The 27,113-nt window shown below is 41.0% G+C and overlaps 1 protein-coding gene across 5 annotated transcripts in view; it reads left to right on the forward strand.

The window, feature by feature from the left end:
* CCNG2 (cyclin G2) overlaps positions 1-27,113 on the forward strand; it is an 83,009-nt gene that overhangs the window by 54,195 nt on the left and 1,701 nt on the right. Inside the window, exons 1-7 of one of the 5 annotated variants that reach the window (XM_055588869.1) lie at positions 18,129-19,058; positions 20,644-20,781; positions 21,526-21,663; positions 23,101-23,351; positions 23,479-23,557; positions 23,642-23,740; positions 25,828-26,033. In XM_055588869.1, the coding sequence (XP_055444844.1) occupies positions 20,644-20,781; positions 21,526-21,663; positions 23,101-23,351; positions 23,479-23,557; positions 23,642-23,740; positions 25,828-26,033 (911 nt within the window). In that variant the 5' untranslated portion in view covers positions 18,129-19,058. The other 4 variants (XM_055588870.1, XM_055588867.1, XM_055588868.1 and 1 more) reach the window with 4 other exon arrangements.

Consider the following 27,113-nt stretch of genomic DNA (forward strand, 5'->3'; position numbering starts at 1 on the left):
CACATGAGTTAGGAAAGAGCTGGGTTATGTATCTACCCACTTAGTCATTGGTTGAGGGCTGTTCTCACATACAGGCAGAGCTGACTTTGGAGGCCAGAGAAAATGAATAGGGCACCTGCAGTGTATGCTACAAAGTTATTTTGTTTGTTTGTTTGTTTGAAATTATTTAATTGATTTACTTTCTAAAAAATTTAGTTGAATTATAATGTTGTGTTTGTTTCAGGTGTATAGCAAAGTGATTTAGTTATATATATATATACACACACATATATATGTAAAACAATATATAAATATATACACATACACATATATATTCTTTTTCAGATTTTTTTCCCTTATAGGTTATTACAAAATATCAAGTATAGTTCCCAGTGTTATACACTAAGTCCTTGTTGGTTACCTATTTTATATATAGCAGTGTTGCAACAAAGTTATTTGAATGGAAGTTTCTGAGTTCTGCTTTGAATGTGTTGAGAAGATAATGACGTTCAGTAGACTGTTGAATTAGTGACTCTGAAATTCAGCAAAGAAGACCTAGCCCCTCCTCTGTAGCCCTATGGCCCTGTGCTCACCTCTGTCACTTGCCTTTTGACCAACCTGTAAAGGTCTGTGTCTTTTTTTTCTTTTTTCTTCATTGTTCATTGTGGTTGGCACAGAGTTCATCAAGTGTTTATTGGGCCAAAGTGAATGTTTTTCTCCTTATCAATGTTTTTGTGGGTTTTTGTTTAAGCTATCAGGTATGGTGAGAGCCGACATCTAACTCAGAGAGCAACCCCTATATTTTCTATACTGGCCCCATGCCTAACATCCCAAATAAGCTCTCTGTGGGCAGGAGGGAAAACCTTCTTTCTCCTCATATTGGACAGGTCAGAATTTATAATTAATTTATAGTGTGCATCATGTATGCTCAGTCACTCAGTCATATTCTACTCTTTGCCACCCCACGGTCTGTAGCCTGCTAGGCTCCTCTGTCCATGGAATTCTCCAGGCAAGAATGCTGGAGAGGGTTGCTATTTCCTCCTCCTGGGTATCTTCCAAACCCAGAGCTTGAGCCCTTGTCTCCGGAGTCTCCTGCATTGGCAGGAGGACTGTTTACCACTGAGCCACCTGGGAAGCCCATAATGTGCATGCTAATATTGTATTTCCTCTATTAGGATACGGTCTAATGTAAATGCCTTTATTTGATCATCTTACACCCCTAAGGAATGCTAAGTCATTTATTGAAACCACATACAATTCCTAAAACTTACAAATTGGCTGGTAGCATTTGTAGAGAATTTATATTGTTTCCTGAGAACAATAACAAAAAAGCAATTATCAGCAGCATATGAATCTGGCTGATTTTTTTCAAGTAAGGAATGATCACCAAGAACCCACGAATGAAAGGAAATACGTTTGGTCTGAAATACAATGCGTGTGTATAGTTTAGAGTCATTGGAACCCAGTGATCGAGTTCCCTCGGTCGCATTAACAAATAAACAGGTGTTTGATTCCTAGTACTTGTGCAACTGGTTGGGATAAGATCAGCAGTCGCTATGATTCAGTGGCTTCTGGGAACACACACTGCTACTGTATACCGAGGGAGGAAGAACATGATAACTACTTGGTTTACATTTCTCTTGTTCTATGTGTCACATGCTGCAGCACACCAAAAATTTCATACTTTTCAGTTGTGTGTTGCTTTAGGTTTTTGTTTTGTTTTGCTTAATGGAGCCATTAAACAAAGGGCTAGCATCATTTAGAGCCAGAATTGTCCATACAGCTGTCTGGTTTCCCTGGCATGTTGCTCCTCTGTATTGGGGTCATAAATAAACATCTTGGAAATGTCTGACCTCTAGGGCAGTGAATAAAGTGAATTAAGCCTGTGAGAAGCAGCACATGGCTCTTTTCCATGGTGACCCACTTTGTCCATCTTTGTTCAGAAAAACATGGCAAAAAAGGCAACTGGGTGGACAGTCAAAGCCATTTGGTTGTAAATAAGTGATAAGGAAAGATGGTGTACAGATTTGCAAGGACAGGTGACATGAAAACAAAAGTGAAGAGAAAGAAATAGGTCATAATTGAAGTATCCTTTTATGAAATAAACAAGCAATATTAATTCTTATCCAAACATTTTATAAGTGTGATATTTGTCACATTATACTGATGCTGATTCTTGGGCTTTGTGACAATATTCTTGGCATGTGAAATTTGTTTACACAGTTCATGTCCATGTTGGTTCACCCAGCTGCCTAATAAAAACAAAGGTTAGTTTTCAGATTGGCCAGTTAGCTCTATAGAGAGAAATGATCTCTTTCTCTAGAGTAGCTTGTGAGCTATCAAATTCAGATCTCTTTAAAAAAAAAATTCAGGTCTCTCCCAAGCATAGGTCTTTGATCTTATGGCTAGTTATAATTATTGAGAGAACAACTCAAAGCAATTTTTCTCCTGAAATGGGTAACAAAATAAGTAACAATAAGAAATAATACTTAGCCTTACTGAGCCCTTTACCACATACACTGTGCTTAAACTATTGTCTCACTTAATTCTCACCAAACTGCCATTTTCAGGTGAGGAAACAGGCTTTAAAAAGTTAAGCAGCTTGCCATATAAGTCATTCATATATTAAACAATAAAACTGGAATTTGAAACCCTCCTCAAAAATAATAATTTATATTTGTTTAGCATTTTATGGTTCATTGTTGTTGTTCAGTCTGACTCTTTGCAACCCCATGGACTGCAGCATGCCAGGCTTTCCTATTCTTCACTGTCTCCTGCAGTTTGCTCAAATTCATGTCCATTGAGTCGGTGATGCCATCCAACTGTCTCATCCTCTGTCCATTTTATGGTTTGCTAATGGCTAGAGGAGTGATAGAATTCCAGCTGAGCTATTTCAAATCCTGAAAGATGATACTTTTAAAGTGCTGCACTCAATATGCCAGCCAAATTTGGAAAACTCAGCAGTGGCTACAGGACTGGAAAAGGTCAGTTTTCATTCCAAGGCCAAAGAATGTTCAAACTACCACACAATTGCACTCATTTTACATGCTAGCGAAGTAATGCTCAAAATTCTTCAATGTAGGCTTCAATAGTATGTGAACCAAGGGCTTCCAGATGTACAAGCTGGATTTATAAAAGGCAGAGGAACGAGAGATTAAATCGCCAACATCCATTGGATCATAGAAGAACCAAGAGAATTCCAGAAAAAAATCTACTTCTGTCTCATTGACTATACTAAAGCTTTTGACTGTGTAGATCACAACAAACTGGAAAATTCTTAAATAGATAGGAACACCAGACCACCTTATCTGCCTCCTGAGAAATCTATATGCAGTTCAAGAAGCAACAGTTAGAACTGGACATGGAACAATGGACTGGTTCCAAATTGGGAAAGGAGTATGTCAAGGCTGTATATTGTCACTGTGCTTATTTAACTTATATGCAGAGTACATCATGCAACATGCCGGGCTGGATGATGCACAAGCTGGAATCAAGATTTCTAGGAAAAATATCAATAACCTCAGATATGCAGATGACACCACCCTTATGGCAGAAAGTGAAGAGGAACTAAAGAGCCTCTTGATGAAGGTGAAAGAGGAGAGTGAAAAAGCTGGCTTAAAACTCAACATTCAAAAAGCAAAGATCATGGCATTTGGTCCCATCACTTCATGGCAAACGGATGGGGAAAGAATGGAAACAGTGACAGACTGGTTTTCTTGGGCTTCATAATCACTATGGATGGTGACTACAGCCATGGAATTAAAGGACACTTGCTCCTTGGGAGAAAAGTAATGACAAACCTAGACAGCATTTTAAAAAGCAGAGACATTACTTTGCCTACAAAGATCCTCATAGTCAAAGCTATGGTTTTTCCAGTAGTCATGTATGGATGTGAAAGCTGGACAATAAAAAGGCTGAGTACCAAAGAATTGATGCTTTCAAACTATGGTGCTGGAGAAGACTCTTGAGAGGCCCTTGGACAGCAAGGAAATCAAATCAGTCAAAGCTAAAGGAAATCAACCCTGAATATTCATTGAAAGGACTGATGCTGAAGCTGCCAATACCACCTCATGCGAACAGTCGACTTATTGGAAAAGACCCTGATGCTGGGAAAGATTGAAGGCAGGAGGAGAAGGGGATGGCAGAGGATGAGATAGTTGGATGGCATCACTGACTCAATGGACATGAGTTTGAGCTACTCTGGGAGAAGGTGAAGGACAGGGAATCCTGGCATGCTGCAGTCCATGGGGTTGCAAAGAGTCAGACACGACTGAGTGACTGAATGACGATGATGAAAGGCAATTTATGGGCTTCCCGGGTGGCTCAGTGGTAAAGAATCTGCCTGCCACAGGGAGGCCTGGCATGCTGCAGTCCATGGGGTCACAAAGAGTTGAACTGAGCCACTGAACAACAACAACAATGCAGGAAATGCAAGTTCAATCCCTGGGTTGGATAGATCCCCTGGAGTAGGAAATGGCAACCCACTCTAGTACCTTGCCTGGGAAATCCCATGGACAAAGTAGCCTGGCTCAGAGTCAGGCATGACTTATCGACTAAACAATAACAACAACATTCACTATCTCAGTTCCATGAGATAGTTAGGTGTTATTATCCTATTTTACAAATGTGGGAGTGGAGACTTTGAGAAGTCACTCAGTGAGTATGTATCAGGAACACTATTCAAGACTGAGTCTGCTGATTTCACATTGCAGGGTCTTTCCACTCTTGGACAGCTGAGGTCAGGCATATGTATATTTATAGTGAAGTTAAAGTCTGTACAGTACAAAATGCAATGTGGATTTCATAATTATCCAGATTATTCAGGCCCTATAGGGTCCAGACACTTCATTTTTGCTTAATGAAATTAAAAACATGAAGTGTTACCTATGAAAATAAACATATATAATACTATAAACATTCGATCCAATAGAATACCTCAGGTGTGAAACGAGAAAGCTTATATTCTCTACTGCTGATTTTATTATGTGTCCTAACTGATGGAATGCCACTTCTATGCAATTGAGTTATCTGAAAAGAATTGTTTTTCTAATAATTCTTAATATTATTACATAATAAATGTTTGTCTTACCCTTTTTAATGTATTATCATGTAGCCGCTGTTTATACTTTAGATAAAAATTATGTACTTGAACTGTAAGAAATGACTTCTTGGGACTTCCCTGGTGGTCCAGTGGTTAAAACTCCACACTTCCAGGTTTAATTTCTCCTTGGGGAACTAAGATCCCACATGCCTCTTGGTACAGCCAAAAAAAAAAAATTTTTATTTCATTCCTTTTCTAGAACTATGATTTAAATTTTCATATTTTGATTTTGAAATATGTTGAAATTATATTAGTACACAATTTTTACCCTTAAAACCTCAGTTTATCTTGAAATTGATTGCCTTGACAAATGAATAAAAGTATATGTGTGTGTGTGTGTATATATATATATATATATATATATACCTATATATAAAAGCAAAACTGGTCTGAGATGTCTCTGGTGGTTCTGTGGTAGGACTCTGTGCTTCTGCTGCCATGGCCAGGGTTCTATCCCTGGTAGGGGATCTAAGATCCTGCAAGCTGCATGGCATGGCCAAAGCTAAACAAAACTGGTTTAAAAATAAAAGCTCAACATTTGAAAAAAAATTTTCTGGGGATGGTAGGAGGATGAAAATCTGTTATAGATAGGGAAGAAGTAAATTTAGAGTTTAAAGTAACTTACCAAATCCTTATTTCTGTTGGATAGGTGTATATTTAAGCTCACTTTAAAGTGTGTCTTTTTAATTGGTTTTCTACACAAATTGACAGTTAAGAACCTCTAATCAGTGGTTCCAAATGATAAGCTTCTGAAATGGATTACTGTGTTCAAATGACAGTGTTTTAAAACCCATTTTATTCCCAGATGCAAATATCAAAGGTGGTACACACACTCATATACACATGCACCAACACAGGCCTACTCACAGTGCTTGTAAGTGTGTGTGTGTGCAAGGTAGAAAAATTTCAGAATTCTTTCTTTTTAGAAGAGATACTATTTCCTTGCTCCCATGTTTTGTGTTACTAAACAAGCATTTACATATTTTTGTGTTCCTCTGTGTGCATATGTCTGAATATAAGTTTAAATGTATGTATGCTACCGCTGCTGGCAAATGCTCAGTCGTGTCTGACTCTGCAGTTCCATGGACTGTAGCCCGCCAGGCTCCTTTGTCCATGGAATTTTTCCAAGCAAGAATACTGGAGTGGGTTGTCATTTCCTACTCCTTACATATGTATACATTAATCTAAAAATAAAGGCAAGGCTTTCTCCTATACATAAAAATAGCAATTGTATGTTTAAGTATACTTGTCTTTAACTTGATAAAATGTATTCTCCAGAATCAAGAAACCAGAGAACTTTTACTGAGCATCTTTTCTGTACTTGGCTTTATGTAAAGAGGAGGATACAAAGGTATAAGTCACTCTGACCCTTGTTTTTAAGTTTTATGAAAATAATTAACACATGTTGGTGAAACTGTGTTACAGCAGAAACTCACAAAGAACAGCTGGAAACTGATGCTACTCAGCTCAGTCCAGTTGAAGATGCACATATCTTGGGACCCAGAACTTTCATCTCTGGCTATCTTTTATGGACAAACTCTTAGATGTGTGCATAAGGAGATGGAAGGGAAATATGAATTGCAGCAATTTTTATAAAAGTGATATACTGGAAACATTTCTAAAGTCCATTCACAGTAGGAACAGATAAATAGAGTGTGGTATAAAAGGATGGAATATTTTATAGCAAGAACAATTTCTATGGCTATAGACAAACATGGATGAAGGTCAAAAACATAACATGGAGTGGGAGAGGGTGGCAAAAGCTCACAGCACCTGTTATTCTCAGGCAGGTTCCCACTCAGGTCCTCTCCCAAGCTAACAAACAACATTAAAAACCTTAATGTTAAGGGGGAAAAAGAGTCACAGAAAAATATTTTCCATGTGATTCCACTTATATAAAGTTCAAACACTAAACAATATATTATTGGGGGATCCATGTAATCTATTTTTATTTATTTATTTTTTGGCTGCACCCTGAAGCTTATGGGATCAGTTCCCTGACCAGAGATCAAACCTGCACCCTCTGCATTGGAAGGGGAAGTTTTAACTTCTGAACCACCAGGGATGTCCCAGTAATCTATTTTTAAAAGTAAGGGAATGATTAACTGGAAATATTCCTAGGGCTACTTTTAGGGAGAGAGAGTGGGGATGTGGTCTGAGCAAGGCATCCAGAGGGTTCAAGGTACAGATTTTATTCTATTAATTAGCTTGGATGGTGGATACACAACCCCTTGTTTCATCAATGGCCTTTAAAGTAAGCACACACTCTACATATACACTCTCTTGTATATTTCATGATATAATTAAAATATCTATCAGAAAAGAGACCAGAAGATATTACATCACCATAATAATGTTAGTTGTATTAGATTGTTTGGTTATATGTAATTGTTTCCCTTTTCCACATTTTTTGTAATATGTTTTAATTGCTTCATAATTTAAATATATTAAAGCTAATAAAATATATTAAATAATCCACTTATAGGGAAACAGCAATATTCCAACTTAGCCAAAGTAAGTCACAAAATATAACATGAAGTGCTTTTAGTTAGGATAATGAATTTCACAAATATCTGAGAAATGCCCATGTTAAAAGTACATTCTGAAGATGCAAGTTCTAGCAACATGTAGTCTTGAGTGGCTCAGATGCTGCTAATCTGTTCTCAGAGCAGAATTCCTTTTAAAAAAATGAATATAACATTCTGAGTTGAAGGGAGAAGACACAGTCACATAGTAGAAACAAATTTTCTAGAAGCAGCCAAGAATCTCCTCCTCTGAACAGACTTATCTAATCGCCCTTCCCCGACTGAGATAACTATTCTCTCCCTATCTTGCTGCTATGCTTTCTGCACACTTATATGGTTGCACAGATCACACTGTAATGTTATTGCCAATCGGGCTGTCCCCGCCTAGGGCTCTGAGCGCCCTGTGGGCAGCTTCCAGCTATAGTCACTTTGCATCTCCAATTTCCACCACTGTGCCTCAACAGAGTAGGTGCCTAGATAATGTTTATGAAAATAAACAAAAGAAGCAACAAAACTTTTGAAAAGCAGCATGGTCTGCCTTTATAAAACACATGGCTATGGAAATCTGAATATTTAGGAGGCTAAATCTTTGTGCAGAGTCAACACATTTCCAAAATGTTTAAATAGAAGCTCTAGAGATAATATTATTATGTCCATCATAAAAACTTACAAACATTGCACAGCACTATAAACAGAAGTAAATTGGTAACTTCTGGGTATTGTGTTTGTTCCACCCCTCCCCATCTCCACCCTCCTGTCCAACACAGGCTGTAAAGCTCAAGCCTGTTATTTTTAGCAGGGAGTGATCACAGGGGCTTGACTTCCATCTAGAAGGATGGTTTTCAGGTGAGAACATAAGAGAAGAACCAGCTGTGATAGGGCAAAATATTTGCTGGTTATAATCTTCAGTTATAAAAAGACAAAAAAAAAAAAAAAAAAAAAAAGCTTCCATGTCATAAGATGGAAAAGAGCTCAAACAACTGCAAAATAGCCCCTAACAGGACCCATAGGAACACAACAGCAATTTCCCTCTGGTGCCTAGACATTTGCAAACTACTCATATGACATACTCATGTGACGTTCAAAAGTCTTTAGACATCTTCCTGGAATATCTAAAGGAAGGCAGAAAAGAAAACTTCTTTTTAGTCTTCTCCTACCAGCTTTCTTGGGATTTGAGTGGTAAAACCATGCTGAAACACTTGGCCTGCTTTGTTAGGAATATGTTAATTCAAAACTCCAGGGCAAGGGCAGTTAATCCTGGTAAGTCTGGTCTCTATCTGGATAGGTAGATTTGCTTGCTAGAGAGAAATCAAATTCCTCAAAAATATATTCATTTGCTATAAAAGAAAAAAAGAGAAAAGACACACACAAAAGCATGCAGGTGTATAGTTCATTGATTAAATATCCTAATAAAACATCCAAATCCAGGGCTACCCTGGTGGTCAAGGATTAAGAATCTGCCTTGCAATGCAGGGGACACTAGTTTGATGCCTGGTTTGGGAAGATCTCATCTGCCAGGGGCAACAAAGCCCACGTGCCACAACTACTAAGCCTCTGCTCCGGAGCCAATGAGGATCTACTGAGTCCAGGCACTGCCACTCCTGAAGCCCATGCACCCTGGAGTCCATGTTCCACAACAAGAGAACCCATGCCCCACAACTAGAGAGCAGCCCCACTCACCACAACTAGAGAAAGCCTGTGCACACGACAATCAAAATAAATAAAAAGTCCAAATCCAAATTGCCTTGGTTTAATGTAAACTACTGACACAACCATTTTGGGTAAATTTAATAGAAAGTATAGACAAATGGATCAAGCTTATGTCCAATTTGCAGTTTTATTCTCCTTCTTCCTGCATACCAGAATCACTATGTAAAGTAATGGTTAAGAATGTGGGTCCTAGAGTCAGACTGTCTGCTATCGACTATTGACTCCACTGCTGTCTGACCGTGGGGACGAGCTACTTCAACTCTCTGGATTTCTATGTCTGCATCTCTGTGTGTTGTGGGCATTACAATTACGTCATTTTGTGTAAATCACTCAGTACAGTGCTAGATAGCTAATTATTGATTACCAAGTGTAGATTTATTGTGAAGCTAGTGACATGTAGTTTTGGGCTCCTCATTGCCCATACTCTTTCTGAGATCTCAGGAGGGGCCATAGCAGAGTGTTCACATATGCATTTTTTTGAGTTTTCCAAAAGTAAGACATTTTAACTGCAGTCAAGACTGATGCTTCTCTCCATGTCAAATTTCCCTGTACCATTTTCCCTTGTGTTTGGAAGTGCTTGGGGTCCACCAGTATTTTGGGAATTTGGCTAAAGGGAAGTTGAGTTTGGGACATACCACTTTAATTGAAATTTAGAAACACATTTTGGAATATTCCAATAAAACGACTGAGAAATTACAAACCTCTAATTTGAATGTAAAAGAAAGATGCTTCTTTTGACATCTGTATTTTTATTTAATATCTAAGATAAAATTCTGATTAAAAAATTGAGATATGAAATAAAAGTGATAGAAATGCATGATAAAACAACAGAATGTGCTTGCACATCAAGACACTAATTTTTTTTTTCCAGATCATTCTAAAGGTGGTCCTTCCCTAAAAAGAAGAGGGGACTTTCTAATAAGAGTAATAGATGATCTCTTGGATTGGTTGATAGTCTCATTAATGAAGGGGAAGGAATCATAATATTTTGAAGAATACTGAAATCTCTTGTTGATTGGATATACTGATGTTGACAAAGATAACATAAAGCTCAAAATATGCTTCTTAAATAAGGAAGCATATAAGCTAATCTTGAGTGTGGCCAGCCTTCACTGATGACCTGAACTTTTACAGCTTAAACATGAAAAAATTGTGATAAAATTTTTCTCAGATATCAATTCTAAAATATCATATGATATCAATTCAGTTCAGTTCAGTGGCTGAGTTGTGTCCCACTCTTTGCAGCCCCACGTCCTGCAGCACGCCAGGCTTCCCTGTCCATCACCAGCTCCTGGAGTATACTCAAACTCATGTCCATCGAGTCAGTGTTGCCACCCAACCATCTCATCCTCTGTCGTCCCCTTCTCCTCCTGCCTTCAATCTTTCCCAGCATCAGGGTCTTTTCCAGTGAGTCAGTTCTTTGCATCAGGTGGCCAAAGTATTGATATCATCTTTCAATGTCATATCAGTATGAAAATGCAAAAAGATATGACACTGAAAGATGATATCAATAATGAGCTGTAAACCTGAAAGAAATATGTTAATATATCAATGATTGAAAGAAATGGATCCATCATGCTGCTGCTGCTGCTACGTCGCTTCAGTCGTGTCCGACTCTGTGCGACCCCATAGACGGCTGCCCACCAGGCTCCCCCATCCCTGGGATTCTCCAGGCAAGAACACTGGAGTGGGTTGCCATTTCCTTCTCCAATGCATGAAAGGGAAAAGTGAAAGTGAAGTCGCTCAGTCGTGTCTGACTCTTGGCGACCCCATGGACTGCAGCCTACCAGGCTCCTCCGTCAATGGGATTTTCCAGGCAAGAGTACTGGAGTGGGGTGCCATTGCCTTCTCCAATCCATCATGCTAGGGAAGACTAAAATTTGTTTTCTCCTTAGAAAAGTATATTACAGTATTCTTATGAAGATGTGATCATAAAATTTGCAGCCAAAAATATTGACCAAAAGTTTTATAGCCATAGGTCAGGAAATTTATTAATACAAATTATCATGGAATTTCCTCAATCTTTGATGTTTGTGAGTGTGGAAGATTTTACTTTTCATTGACTATCTCCACAGTATCTCCCATCTCAGAAGCTCTTCTCACCATGTAATCAACATGCCTCTCATTAAGATGTTGAGTCTATATTCTTTCCCCCTGAAACTTGAACATGAGCAGACTTGTGGCTGTGACTGAAGAAATGCTGATTAAGGCAAAATAATGCCCCCTGCCCAAGATGTCCATGTCCTCTTCCCCAGAACCTGTAAACCTGTCATGTTACATGGCAAGGTGGGAGGGGGGTGGAATTAAGATGGAATTTGGTGTGTGTGTGTTAATTGCTCAGTCATGTCCAACTCTTTGCAATCCCATAAACTGTGGCCCTCCAGGCTCCTCTGTCCATGGAATTCTCCAGGCAAGAATACTGGAGTGGGTTGCCATTCCCTTCTCCAGGGGATCTTTCTGACCCAGGGACTGAACCCAGGTCTCCTGCATTACAGGCAGATTCTTTACCATCTGAGCCACCAGGGAAGCCCAAGATGGAATTGCAGATGGAATTAAGGTTGCCAATCAGCTGACTCTGAGATGGAGAGAGTATCCTAGTTTATCCAAGTGAGCCCAATGTAATTAAAAGATCTTTATAAGTGTAAAAGGAAGGCAGGAAAGTCAGAATTGAGAAAGATCTGAAGAGACTACAATATGGGCTTTGAAGATGAAGGATGGAGCCATAAGCCAAGGAATGCAGTGGCCTCTAGAAGCTGGAAAAGGCAGGGAAATATATTTTCCATGGAGCCTCTAACAGGAATACAGCCCTGTCCGCACCTTGATTGTAGCTCAGTGAAACCAGTTTCAAACTTCTGAGCTCTGGAGCTATAAAATAGTAAATACGTTGTCTTAAGCTGCTATATCTGTGGTAGCTTGTCACAGTAGCAATATAAAACTAGTGTAGAAACTATGTGACTGCCAGGTCTGGTTCCTAAAAGGAGATACAGTGTTCACCTGGTTTTCTCTGAGCTCTGTCACCATGGCATGAGGAAGTAGAAAGGCTATGTGGAGAAGCCATATAAGTAGGAGTTTTAGCCACCAGCCTAAGCTGAGGTCACAGCCCACAGTCAGTATCAACTGGAGACACATAAGGAGTGAGCCTCAAGGAGACTCTAGCCCCAGCCACCATCTGAACGTAACTTCATGAAAGACCCTGAACAAGGACTGTGAGCTGAGCTCAGCCAACGCCAGAACTATGGCAGGTGATAATACATCTATTGTTGTTGGTTAAGCCATTAAGTGTTGCATGATTCATCACACAACAGCAGATAGCTGGAACACGAGTCTATGTCAGCTTTTGAAAATGTAGTTTTTCTGGATCTGTCTCATTTAAAGTAAATATTCACTTTCATATCTAATTTGCATTTCTAAATTCTTCTCTTTTTCCTACAGAAACCCCCTCTGCATTGTAAAGTTTCAATCCTCCTCCCCCCTCATCACCAAAAAAAAAAAAAAAATCTAGTTCCATTCCTGCATGCAGCCATAATTTCTTGTTCAGAATTCTGTTGAAAAAACATAATAATACATGCAATTAAACAGACCTGAGAATCTTGAAATAAAGCAATCTTTCTTTTTAGAAGTTAAATAAAAACCTTCATTTTGAAGACACTTAAAAAAAATTTTAACAAAAGCAAAATTTAAGCTTATGTTACTTGTTCATATCACTTTAAATGTCAACTGCTTCTTCATTTGGGATCAACATAAGGGATAATTACTTTCACAGAAAATAAAGATTTCCTTTAGAAATAAGATGATATTTTCAACAGATGTCTCTGAAATGATTCTTTCCTGTGTCAACTTCCCATAGCTCTGTGATGTCAAGAAAAGACAGGAAGTATCTGATTTAGGTTATAGTTCTTGGGACAAATCATAAAAGAGGAATGTGTTATGTAAATAATAATGTACAATGTCCCAGAGTGCAGCCTGGGCTACTTCAAATATATTTGCTTTGGGACAGACACACCATTTTGAGATAATCAGCTCTGATTTCAGGAATTGCTGTGTTCTCAGTTGCACCTGCCCTGAGCTAGTCTTTCCACAACTTGTCAGGGCTACCCCATTTATCCCAGTTGACTTTCAACATAACAGAAGGTGCTCTGGATACTAAAGACAAGAGTCAGCCATACAGGCAAGTGAGCTTTGAGTTCTCTGGTTTCAAACATAATTCGCACCACTCACTTGCAAGCTAGCAGGGCTGGCAGGGGCTAACCTGGTTGGCTGGAAAAAGCCTTGTCATTCAGAATGACTACACTTAAAGTGTAGTGCCACTTTAAGGCACTACAGTGTTGATGGTGGTGTGGTTTAGTGATTTATTTGCTAAGTTGTGTCCAACTCTTGTGATCCCATTGGTAGTCTGCCAGGCTCCTCTGTCCATGGGATTTTCCAAGCAAGAATACTGGAGTGCTTTGACATTTCCTTCTCCAGGGGATCTTCCCAACCCAGGGATCAAACCAGGGTCTCCTGCACTGCAGGCAGATTCTTAACCAACAGAGAAACTGGGGAAGCCCCTACAGTGTCGATAAATCCCCCAGTTCCAAAGCTGAGCACATCAACGTGAGTATGTGCTAAGTTGCTTTGGTCGTGTCTGACTCTTTGCGACACTATGGACTATGGCCCCCCAGGCTCCTCTGTCGATGGTATTCTTCAGGCAAGAATACTTGAGTGGGTTGCCATGCCCTCCTCCAGGAGCGCTTCATGACCCAGGGATTGAACCCACGTCTCTTATGTCTCCTGCGTTGGCAGGCAGGTTTTTTACCACCAGTGCCACCTGGGAAGGCCGAGCACATCAACGTGTGAATAAATATCCCTAAGCCTTACAGATAGCATACCAACCTAGATAGCATATTCAAAAGCAGAGACATTACTTTGCCAACGAAGGTCCGTCTAGTCAAGGCTATGGTTTTTCCTGTGGTCATGAATGGATGTGAGAGTTGGACTGTGAAGAAGGCTGAGCGCCGAAGAATTGATGCTTTTGAAGTGTGGTGTTGGAGAAGACTCTTGAGAATCCCTTGGACTGCAAGGAGATCCAACCAGTCCATTCTGAAGGAGATCAGCCCTGGGATTTCTTTGGAAGGAATGATGCTAAAGCTGAAACTCCAGTACTTTGGCCACCTCATGTGAAGAGTTGACTCATTGGAAAAGACTCTGATGCTGGGAGGGATTGGGGGCAGGAGGAGAAGGGGACGACAGAGGATGAGATGGCTGGATGGCATCACTGACTCAATGGACGTGAGTCTGGGTGAACTCCGGGAGTTGGTGATGGACAGGGAGGCCTGGCGTGCTGCAATTCATGGGGTCACAAAGAGTCGGACATGACTGAGCGACTGAACTGAACCCTTACAGAGATAAGCAGACGCTCCCTCGGAAAGATGCAACATACTTCTATTTTTAAAACACAACTGCAACAAAACACTATGGGATAAATAGAACATTGGATTTGCTAATTTCAGATTTGAAGTCTTGTCCATGAGAAAGTCAGAAAGCAGAATATATGAGCCCTTCACTGATTTAGTCTGTGATTACTTGGAAAAGAGAAGAACTGTCTGCCTATACATTGTCTCATTCTTTCCAATTCAGATTCAAAAATGAAGTCTTGGTTAAAAGATCTAAATTACTTCAAGATGGCACCTCGAGTTAGGTTAGGCTTTTCCAATGCTTCTGTCTCTGACAAGCATTCCTGTTTCCTTTACAGGTTCTGCTAGCAAGGTTAATCTAAGCATTGGAAATTTAGAACTGCAAACCACCCTCAAGGACAGAAAACAGCCTAGGCAGGGAGTTAGATATAGTGAGTGGAGGGGAAGGGGAAATGGGGTCTTTTGTCAGCATTCCCATCCTGATCCTGAGTTTCTTTCCCTCGTAGGGCTGCTTTCTACCTGATTCCTTTGATGAGGTTAGGGATGATCACTTTGTTTCTTCCTGAAGTCACAGCATTGGCAAAGTCCCATGTATGATGGTAGTCCCCCTTTTGACACTCTGGACAAAGCAAATTATTCAAAGCGTTCGAGGTACTATCTCCAGTGAATAGGAAAGTTGGGTCTCAAATCAGGCATTCCAATCACCTTCTAGAGCATCTGCCCTACACCTTAGATACACCAGGGCATATTCTGGGACTGTGTTTTATTTATCTGTTTTTCTATCTCTCCCTAGTAACATGTCTGGCATCTAGTGTTTAGTCATTCAACATCTGTTATAAAAGTAGGATGTATTATCTAAAACGTCTCATTTCTGAGAAGAAAGATGCTATCTAGATAGTTCTGTGGGAATTTTGATGTCTTACAAAGCTCAGGGAAGTCACGTTTAAGGCATTTGGGGAAGCCAGGGCAGCAGCTGCTTGGGGATGTTCTATTTTCTTTTCAAGGTGGAAACTTAAATGTGGGTAGGTTTGAAGGACACTCCTCACGAGTCAAGGTTTTGCTGAAGGGAGGCATTGTTTCTACGTGGGTGTTGCTGCTGTTTACTTCCTGCTCTGTGCCCATCTTCTCTTTTTACAGTTTCAGATGTCACTGAGGACGGCTGATTCTCTGTCAGGCCTTCATGGGGCATAGAGTATCACCCGACCCAACTGCACCCCCATCACTATGCTGTAGACCACATATCTATAATGAGACACAACTCCTCAATACCCTTCTTGAGGACTGCTGGATTTCTGATTCCCTATTTTGCATTCACACACAATGTAGAAAAGTTGCCCTCAAGAAAGCTTACTTAGGAAAGACTGAAAGGCAGCTGATAGATAAAGCTTGATTAGCCTAGAGGAGAATGTCTTTAATACCTAAGATCTAAAGCTGCAGGGCTTCCCTGGTGGCTCAGAGGTTAAAGCGTCTGCCTGCAATGCGGGAGACCTGGGTTTGATCCCTGGGTTGGGAAGATCCCCTGGAGAAGGAAATGGCAACCCACTCCAGTATTCTTGTCTGGAGAATCCCATGGACGGAGGAGTCTGGTGGGATACAGTCCACGGGGTCACAAAGAGTTGGACACGACTGAGCGAGCTACTTAACTTAAAGCTGCAGTAAAGTAAGTCAATGTGGTAAGGACAAATAGAGCCTGGAGAAAGGCTGTCATTAAGAAAATTAAAAAAAATTCACAAACATTTAGAAAAATCAGCAGAGTAAAAAGAGAAGACTTGTATCATTTTCTATTCCAGAAGATAATCATTGTTAAAAAGAAGTCTGTTTTTTCTTTCCCCCCAAATATTGTATATTAACACATATATATGGAATCTAGAAAGATGGTACTGGTGAACCCATTTGCAGGGCAGCAGTGGAGATGCAGACATACAGAACAGACTTGTGGGCACTTGTGGGGCAGGGGGTTGGGAGGAGAGGGGGGCACCAATGGAGTGAGTAACATGGAAACATAAACACTACGATATGTAAAATAGATAGCCAGTGGGAATTTGTTGTATGACTCAGGGAACTCCAGCTGGCACTCTGTGACAACCTAGAGGGGTGGGATGGGATGGGAGGTGGGAGGGAGGTTCAAGAAAGAGGAGGGCCTATGCATACCTATGACTGATTCATATGGCAGAAACCAACAAAATAGTACAAAGCAATTATCCTTCAATTAAAAATAAATTTTTTTAAAAGGGTTTTTTTTTAAGGAAGATTTAATACTGGACCAATTATTTTTTTAATGATTGCTTTCCTTTATCTTAAAAAGATAAGTGGACTAAAATGGACAAGAGGCTCCATATCAGACAACTGGATCAGTCTTTTCTATACTGAACAGGGCCTCTAAAGAGCAGGAAATTCAACACCATTTACAAAGCTTTCTGGAGAGAATTGCTTATCATTCAAGAAGCTGCCTGTTAGAAGACACATAAAACCACAATTATAAATAGTATACATTATCTATACTATTTCTATACATTTTGTAGACCTTTGTAACAGATGTAGGCAAAGGTCAATATCTCCATCTCTTCCTTTTTGTCTTATATCTTCTCTATTATTTAAAAAATCTTCTACCACATAGAAGATTTACATTTCCTGCTTCATATCACTTATTCTATATTTTATGTTCCTCTTCTATCTTTGCCCTTCTACTTGAAGAAAAGTCCACAATCTCCATCATGTTCAAGGAGAGCATACTCTCCTTTTTCATGGTGCATGTTTTCCATTCAGCCCTTTTCTGTCTCTCTGAACTGTTTGCTGAGTCTCTTTGTACACTGTAAAACAAGCTATCATGTATATATATGTAATTCTAATCTTAGTCCTATTTTCCATTTTAGTTACATGCATTCTTTTATGTTTTTCAGCATAGATTTCCAGCAAGTTTATATCAGACAAAAGTAGTTTTCAGTCTCATAGATCAAACACACATTGAATAAAATTATGGAAACTGCTAATCACAAGCAGTCTCTTAATGTAATTGTATTAATTTTCCAAAACCGTGAACAAAGTCACAACTCTGAAATAGCAGGATTAGTTCTCGGAGCTGGCCTCCCCGCAGCTGCTCTGTGCTGCAGATACGTATGTCTGGTCCTAGTTTATATGCAAAGGGATCTATTTCTAAAATTTCTTAGCTGCTCTGGAAAAAAGAGCAAGCTGTTGTGAAATCTGTCACGTCTTCCCATATTTTATAAATAACCAAACAATTCACAGAAAACATACAGAAAGGCAGAAAAATAACTTCCTAGGGGCTGATTATTATTTAGAGTAGAACAAGAGAATGTGCTATTTACTGATTTGCCTGTTGAGCAGATGGCCAGGGAGGAAGCAAGAGAAGGTAAAGAAAGTAACTATAAATGTTGGAGGGGAGCATCTTAATATCTCTCAGAGATACTCCGTGTAAAAGTTTCTCCGGCCTAAGGCATTCTTTGCTTTGCTTTTTGCCCCGCCTTAAGAGAAGTGTCTCCTCTTAGTAACAAGTCTAATTATAATGGACAATAAATGATAATTTACAGGTGACCAAGGACCAAGAAGCCTCTCCAAGTCTTCATTAAAACAACAGTACAACCTCAGGAGGTGTGCTATTATTAAGACAATTGCCTGCCACCATCAGTGTGCACAGGTAACTTTTTAAGTCCTTTCACTGAATATTTATTTTTATTACAGGAACATTTCAAGGTACACACAAATATAAAGACTAGTATAACAAACCCTCTTGTATCCATCACCCAGTTTCAACAACTCTTTTTGCCAATCGTGTTTTAAAAATCTTTTTTTTTTCTTTTGGTAGGAAAACTTTAAATCAAAGATGATAACATTTTACTAGTAAACACTGAAAATTTTTACAATAATTTGACTGATGCAAAATGGACCTGAAGGACAAAACAAAGAAGGAAGGGAGAAAAATCCTCCCGTGGTGGAAGAGATTGTCACAAAGGCTAGCTGTTTTAGCTCTATGGGGAGGTGAGAGCCCAACGTGAGATTCTCCGCAGACCGGTGCAGGCGAGGGGCTTGAGGGAAATACGGGAAGGAATGCGCAGACCCACGGGTAGGTCAGTAAGTCCTCTTTAGTAGTCCACTCAGGCATGCGCAATCCAGACCTCAGAGTTACTAAGGCCCCCAAGGCAGAGAGAAGCGCAAGATACGGTAACAACCAATCAGAGGGCCCAAGGGCTAATCAGTTAGCCAATCGAGACTCGAGATTGAATCGGAGCTTCAGCATTCTGCTCGCCCCACCAGTATCCAATCAGGGAACTGGCTACTTTGGGCGGACTTTTCAAAACAGTGAAAACAAAACAAATCGGGGACCTTTAAAAGGTGCGATGAGGCCGGAACCTATCTCCTTCCGTCCCTCGCTCCAAACACTCCCTCTCTTTCCTTTTTGGGATCAGTCGACGAATAAAGTCGGTGCCCAGATTCCATCTTGCGCCCTGGAACCGAGAGGGAGGATTGGTTCGGTAAAGCCATAGCGAGTCGAGAAAGCCACAAAGCTGACTGGAGACAGACGCTTAGGGGCGGGACTCTTTTTCCAAGTCTGCTGCGGCAGCGGCGGATCCCTCCGCGGGGAGTCACGTGCCCCACCCCCTTGGGGGCGTCGGAAACTCAAAACAAAAACAAGGGGTTTGCTTCGGCATCCGCAGCAGCGACGGTGGTGGCGGTGGACCCCGCAGTCGGCCTGGGCTAGAGGGGCCGGTGCAGCGCCCCAGGAGGAGGGTGGGCGCGCGGGCAGCAGGATGAAGCCGGGGCTGTGAGGCCACAAGCGCCGGTGGCAGGGGGTGGGAAGGGTCGGATGCCGGTCCGGGGGGACCGCTGAGGCGGCAGGTCTCTGACCTCGGAGACTGGTCCGGACGCTCCCGCCGCACCCAGTCCCCTCCGACCGTGACGCCGCGGGCCGGTGGAGGCGCGGCTCCAGCACGGTGAGTGGGCCCAGCCGGGATTGCAGAGTTTCTTTGTTCTTGGTCGGAGCTGCGGGGACTGATGTCAGAGTGGCCACCCCTCAGCCTGGGGAGCAGTTCCCGTCCTGCCCCTCAGCCCTGGGGCAGTGGGCACCCGGGGGCGGAGAGATGCTGATGGGATGCGTGCAGTGTCAAGGAAGCTGGAAGCAGTTCTTTGGTGCGCCCCCCCCCCCCCCATTTTGTCACAGGGGGCTCGTTGGGATGGATTTTGGATTGACAGCTCCTCGTCTCCGCACAATTGCGGAATCGGGCATGGACGGGTGTTGTCTGGGCACGGGACGGGCTGGATTTTCTGCCCTCCCCCGGACCCCGATCGGCTGAGCCGCGCCGCCAGCGCTTTGTGGAACCGAGGTCTCCGGCACTCCGGTTTTGTTCCGAGGAGGCGCAGTCGATGCGCATGGGGAAGGCTTAGGGGCTGGACTCCTGCGAGAGGGGCTTCTGGAGCCGGGCTCCGCGGGAGGGGCGGGGCTCGGGAGTCTCCTCCCTCCGGTTCTTTGTTCAGTCGCGAGACTTTCTTTCCCCATCCCCCCGCATTGTGCAAAGCCCCTACCCCAGGGATCCGCTGCTCTCGGAGCCCCGGGTGCGGTCCACTGGGCAGAAGCCCCTGGCCCCACGACTTCAGGTGGGGCGGGCCGTTCGGACACCGCAGCCCCGGGTACAGTTTCCTGCTTGTGAAACGGCCGGGAGGCCAGGGCTGGCCGGCCTGACCCTGCGCTGGCCGGCGGACGTGCCCACGGCCCCTCCCCCTTGCACACCTCCCTGGCCGCGGGGGAGGATTCCGCCGGGTTCGGCTGGACGTGACTGGTCCCCTCACCCGCTTCTCGCCGGGGTGTGCTGGTGCGCCCCTCGCTGGAGGTATTAACCCCTGCTCTTTTGTGCTCTCCTTCGCTCACCCCGGCCACCCCCAGGATACACTGAACTGTGTGTGTGTGGTGTCTTTGCTGCAGATGAAGGATTTGGGAGCAGAGTACTTGGCCGGTCGCGAAGGTGTCCAGCTCTTCGGATTGTTGAACCTCTACCTAGAGCAGGAACAGAGATTCCAACCTCGAGAAAAAGGGCTGAGCTTGATCGAGGCTACCCCAGAGGTAAGTTCCCAGGAAAGATATCTTGCGGCAGCCGCTGACGGGGCTTGGGGAGGTGACTTTAAAAATACATGTGTGTGTGTATATATATACACACAGAGACACATATTTATTTTTTTATTTTAGTTGAGTCTGGATTAAAGGCTGCAAAGTTTCTTAAGACCAAAATCGATCTTCCTAGAATATTAAGATAAATCTTAATACCGGGTCATTGGTTTTGTTTCTTAGCAAGAACGAGAGCGATACTAATTCTAGGGAAGTGTGTCTTCAGAAGTGACACCCCGAGTCTCCGGCTTCTGAGTGGGAGAGTCCCTGGAAATTGAGGTCATTTGTGGAAATACCCTCTGCCTATGCAATACTTCTATATTGTAGACTCCTATGTGGTTTTTCTTTTTTTAATAAAAGGAAACAAGGAACCTTCTATGTGTCCATTACAAGGGAATTGGATTCTGTTTGATGTAACCCTCTGGAAGTGTGGCTTCCAGAAGTATATTGAGTTGCTGAATGTCTGATGATGTATATATGTTTTTTGTGTGATTTGCCCAATTATGTGATGTATATTTTTAAAAATTGGTGATGTATACACATTTTCTATCTGAAAAACTGCAGCACTTTGATTCAATGATGGCACTCTGCCCCCCATATTCTTGAAGATTAAGTGAAACAATTACCTTCTTTGAATCTGTGTGTATTACCCATTTTAGTTCTAAGACAGGCATAAACTTTGGCTCTTGGTTTTTATTGCAGACGGATAACACTTTGTGTCCAAGATTGAGAAATGCCAAAGTCGAAGATTTGAGGAGTTTGACCAACTTTTTTGGATCTTGCACTGAAACTTTTGTCTTGGCTGTCAATATTTTGGACAGATTCTTGGCTCTTATGAAGGTATTTAATCATTTTTGTAAACACAACTTCATTTTTTAATACCCGGTGCCCAGCACAATACCTAGCATAAAGGATTCTGTAACTATTTGGTAAATGAATGTATTTGTTATTATACATAAGCATTTTTAATGATCAGAGTTGTGATCTTTAGTTCCGATTAAGAGACTACAAAAGTCAGTGTATTGTTGTAGCTTAGGTTTTGATGTATCTCCTACATAACTTTTCTTTGAAGATGTGACACAATGAAAACTACTTTTTTTTGGGTGTTTTGTATCTACACAGCTCTCAAAATAAGGTTTTCATATTTTCATTTCCCAGTATGTTTCTGTTAAGCCTAGGTATTTTTAAACACCTGAAACATGCCAAATAGCCGTATAGCAGTATGTTAAAGGTGACCTAGTGCCTTCCCTATGAGAAACCTTTTCAAAGCAGGGAGCCACAGTCTTATTAACAGTTACCAGCGACTCATAAGATTTCACTTATTTGTGGAGTCTAAAATATGACATAAATGAACCTGTCTATGAAACAGAAACAGAACTAAGGACAAAGAGAATAGACTGGGGGGTGCCAGAGGGGCAGGGGAGGGTTGGATTGGGAGTTTGGAATTCGCAGGTGCAAACTGGTGTCTACAAAATGGATGAATGACAAGGCCCTGCTGTGTAGCACAGGGAACTCTATATCCTGTGATGAACCAGAATGGGAAATAATATGAAAAAGAATGTATATTTGTATATATGTGTGTATACTGACGGAGTTACTTGGCTGAGTAACAGTAATATATATAACATTGTAATTCAACTATACTTCACTTAAAAATAAATCTGAAAAAACATCGATCAGTAACTGTTAGAAAAATGTTATTCTTCTGCCAGTAGGATTCTTGTCAGCTGCTGGGTCAGTTTTCAGGGCACTGAAAAGAAAAGGGCAGCCATCTGTCCATGGCAGCTTTTACATCTGCTCCACTCTGCACATCAGATGCAGTAGCTCTCTTGGGGGCAAATTTGCATTGAGGCATAGGATGATTCTTAAATAGATAAGAAGATAAAAAGATGAATATGTTACTTTTATATTCAAAGAAGTATATTTTCTTGGTGTTAGGCTTAATTTATTTTGGGGGAGATTGTACTATTATGAGTTTTGTAAGTTAGAAATACGGTGTATTTAGAAACCTAGCTTTTGAATTTGCATTAATTTTTTTTTTTTTTAGCCGCGTTTAAATTAAATGCTCAAAATGTTTTTTCTGTTTTTTAAAGGGAGGTTAAGACAGCTTAAAATGTAAAAACGGTTAAGTTTAATTTTATGTAAGGGTAAATACAAGGAAGCAGTTTGATCATGTTCTATCTTAAGAGTAGGGGCTCATTACAGTATTTTAAGTGTCCGCTTTGCGAAGTTAAAGTGACAATTGTTGGAAGAAACCTTTTGTTCCTTGTTTTTCAGGTGAAACCTAAGCATTTATCTTGCATTGGAGTCTGTTGTTTTTTGCTGGCTGCTAGAATAGTTGAAGAAGAATGCAATATTCCATCTACTCATGACGTGATCCGGATTAGCCAATGTAAATGTACTGCTTCTGACATAAAGCGGATGGAAAAAATAATTTCAGAAAAATTGCACTATGAATTCGAAGCTACTACTGCCTTAAACTTTTTGCACTTATACCACACTATCGTACTTTGTCATACTTCAGAAAGGTCAGTGGGATTAAAAATGAAAATTTTGTACTTTAGCTTTGCTGTAAGTAAAGAATTAGAATGCCAGTGAATATTTTTATACCTTCCAGTTTAATAAACATTTTATCCTTTCTTTTTCATTGTATAGGAAAGAAATACTGAGCCTTGATAAATTAGAAGCTCAGCTGAAAGCTTGCTGCTGCCGACTTACTTTTTCAAAAGCAAAAGTAAGTCAGTTTCTTACTTACATATATCTTAGTTTCTATTTTGAATTAAAAAATATTTATTTTTCTTACTTTTTTTTCTTGTAGCCATCCATACTAGCTTTGTGCCTTCTCAATTTGGAAGTAGAAACTTTGAAATCCATTGAATTGTTGGAAATTCTCCTGCTTGTTAAAAAACATTCCAAGGTAAATTAAATATCTTCAGAACTTGTTCTTTAGAGCAGCTTTCTTCCTGGTGTTTTATTTTTTCTGTGGTGACTTAATCATTATTAACACTTTATGGGGCTCTTAACTTTTATTCATTTTTTCTTTGTATCTTAAGTGTTGATGTTCTTCTCCAAATGCAGCTTCAACTCAGACAGTGTTAAGCTGGAGCGGAATCTGATTACTTAGCCTAGCCGCTTTCTGTATTCAGACATCCCTTCCCTAGTCTTCTTGCCAGTTGGTAGTACAGTGGTCTGTATTGCCCTGCACACGTTGTTCTAAAATGCGTACTAAGAAGTCAACTCAGTAAATACACCAACAGCATCCCAGTACATCTGTAGGACTGAGACATTGTCCCATAGTAGCATCACCAAGATATCAACTGTGTTTTTGCTTTTAAACTGCTTAATAAGTTTTAAGGCCAGCCTAATAAGTTTTTTCAATCATAAAGAGGTGTAAACCAAACAATCACAGTCCTTTTTCTTCAACTGGTGGTCTGGTTGGAGAAATATGGAACTGAACACAAGGCAGGGTCTGTGTCTCTAAACAGAGGATGTACTTGAAAGTTTGGTTAGCAGAGAAGTAGGCTAGACCATGAGAGGCATGATGACTGGGAGCCTGGCTGTACCAAAAAGAATCTTAGACACTGAAAGTTTGGGAATCAGTTCAGGGTAGGTTTGTAGATAGAATGTCTAGGTGCTAATCACAAGCAGGAATAAGGGCATCTAACTCTAGTTTTTAGAGGCCAAGCATGGAAATAAGGAGTCATGGATGACCAAGATGTGGGCCTAATGGTGTAGCGAATACTGGCATCATTGAGGGAAATTTCAAAGAAGTTAATGTCAAAGAAGTATGATTTTAGGTACTTGGAGAAGGAAATGGCAGTCCACTCCAGGACTATTGCTTGGAAAATCCCATGGACAAAGGAGCCTGGTAGGCTACAGTCCATGGAGTCGCAAAGAGTTGGACACGACTGAGTGACTTCATTTTCTTTCATACCTCCGATAGGTAGGTGTCTAGCAGATTCTTGCCAGTCTAAATTATAGTTGGAGATTGAGATTAGGAATTTCTCATGAGGAATATTAGTTGAAACCTAAGAGTCCCTTGCTTAGGGGTCAGTTAAAACTCTGTGTTTTCGGTATTGGCAGTTTCCCTGTTAGGATCCAAGTGAAGGGATGTGAAGTACACAAGTACAGGCATTCAGGTGGGAAAGAGGTTTTCAAGAAGGAAGTGGTCAAGAGTATTGAATTTTCGTGAGAGGCCCATTGTAATGAGAATTGAAGGAGCTTAGTTGGGATGTAGGAGGTGACCTCGGGAGAATGAGAGGTAGAAGCCAGGTTGCCAGGGGATTAAGATGTGGCTGGATTCGGTGGAAATGGAAGCCAAGATGACACAAAATCCTCGTCCGTTTGTGGTCAGGTACATGCAGCGTGAAGCATTTTAACAGCTGACTTCCAGCTGCTATTTTAGTGACGAATTTATTAATTTGGATCTAAACCTTTTATAGTATTATTATTTGGAAACAATCTTCAGTGAAAATTGATTCCTTGAAGTAAATTGGGGCACTCCCCAGTGGTGGAGGAACTGTGCCTATCTGGGGAAATTCCTCTTCTCTTGTATTTCCAACTTCTCCTTTCACATATATCTGGTATTTTAATATAAATGCGTATTTTAGCAGTCCAATTAAAGCTATGTTACAGCAAACCTAAATTCTGTTAAATTCCTTTGCATTGTGACTATCAAAGAATATACTTGATAATTGGTGTATTAACAGACCTGTTGTTTGTAAGCAGTGTGTTTTCTTAAAATAGGCAGAATCCTCTGGAAGTATTTATACCTGTGGCGCTCCTCGCATGAAGCAGTGGTTACCAAATTTTGACTGCATATAAGAATCATCTGGGGAGCTTTAAAAATATCTTGGATGACACCCCCCCCCATACCAATTAAGTAAAAGTATCGGGATGGGAGCCAGGCACAGTATTTTTAAGAACCATGGCGTAAGTCCAAGGTACAGCAAGGTTTGGGAACCACTGTCATAACCTCTTCAGTTAAATTTTTTTTTTTTTCAGGTGAATGACTCCGAGTTCGTTTACTGGAGGGAGTTAGTTTCTAAATGCCTAGCCGAATATTCTTCTCCTGAATGTTGCAAACCAGATCTTAAGAAGCTGGTTTGGATCGTTTCAAGGCGCACAGCCCAGAACCTCCACAACAGCTATTACAGTGTTCCCGAGCTGCCAACAATACCAGAGGGGGGACGTTTTGATGAAAGTGAAAGGTAAGCAGGTTCCTTGACTAATTAGACTTCCCCAGACTAAGACTGATTTTTGTATATCACAGCCCGCACCCCTATGGCATCATTTCTTTGGGAGAGAAAATTAACCAGAAATAGTTTTTATAGGTAATAGTTGGGAAATGTACACCATCCTACCCCCCTACCCCAACGTTATGAAAAACAACAAAAACCAGCATCCTATACATCATTACCTCCCCATGGCTTGTAACTGAAAGCATGTACCTTTTGGCCATCGTCAGCTACCACCCTCTCCCCTCACCCCCGGCAGCCACCCATCTGTTCTCTGCATCTGTGAGTTCTGTTTTTTGTTTTTAGATTCTACATATAGGTGACATCATGCTGTATTTGTTGTTCTCTGACTTACTTCATTCCTCCCTTATTAAAAACTGATTGTTTCCCATCTCCCTTGCTCTTTGAAATTCAGTTTAGTTAGAAAACAAGCAAATAGCATTCTGGGCTTTTAACATTAGTATGAATTCCTAAAATGGTACTGTGGGAAGAGGCTGTGGGTTAAATGACTGGAAACTAAAGGGAACTGCCATCACTGACGCAGCCGAGTTCTGAGGATATTTTTAGTTTTGTCAGATGCCTTTGTCTTGTTCAGAATTTATTTTTGTTAGTAAAGTGAACTTAATTTTATTAAATTTGACCGTTTTATGTTGTAGGGAGAAAAGACCAGAAATACCATTTTAATAGCTTGTTGGTCTCTTGGTTTGACATTTGAGAAGATCAGTGATGAGATTATTGATTCGAGAAAGACATGTGATGGGACTTTGTCATTAGTCTGTATTTATTGGATTTAAGGGCTTCCCTGGTGGCTCAAATGGTAGAGAATCTGCCTGCAGTAGAGGAGACCTGGGTTTGATCCCTGGGTTGGGAAGATCCCCTGAAGAAGGGAATGGCTATCCCCTCCAGTATTCTTGCCTGGAGAATTCCATGGACAGAGGAGCCTGGCAGGCTACAATCCATGGGGTCGCAAAGAGTCAGACACAACTGAGCAACTTAATACTTTCACTTCACTTTTCATTGGATTTAAAATGCTTAAAATACTTTCAAATTCTA

Source organism: Bubalus kerabau, chromosome 7 (assembly GCF_029407905.1).
Source record: "Bubalus kerabau isolate K-KA32 ecotype Philippines breed swamp buffalo chromosome 7, PCC_UOA_SB_1v2, whole genome shotgun sequence".
Lineage (NCBI taxonomy): Eukaryota > Metazoa > Chordata > Mammalia > Artiodactyla > Bovidae > Bubalus > Bubalus kerabau.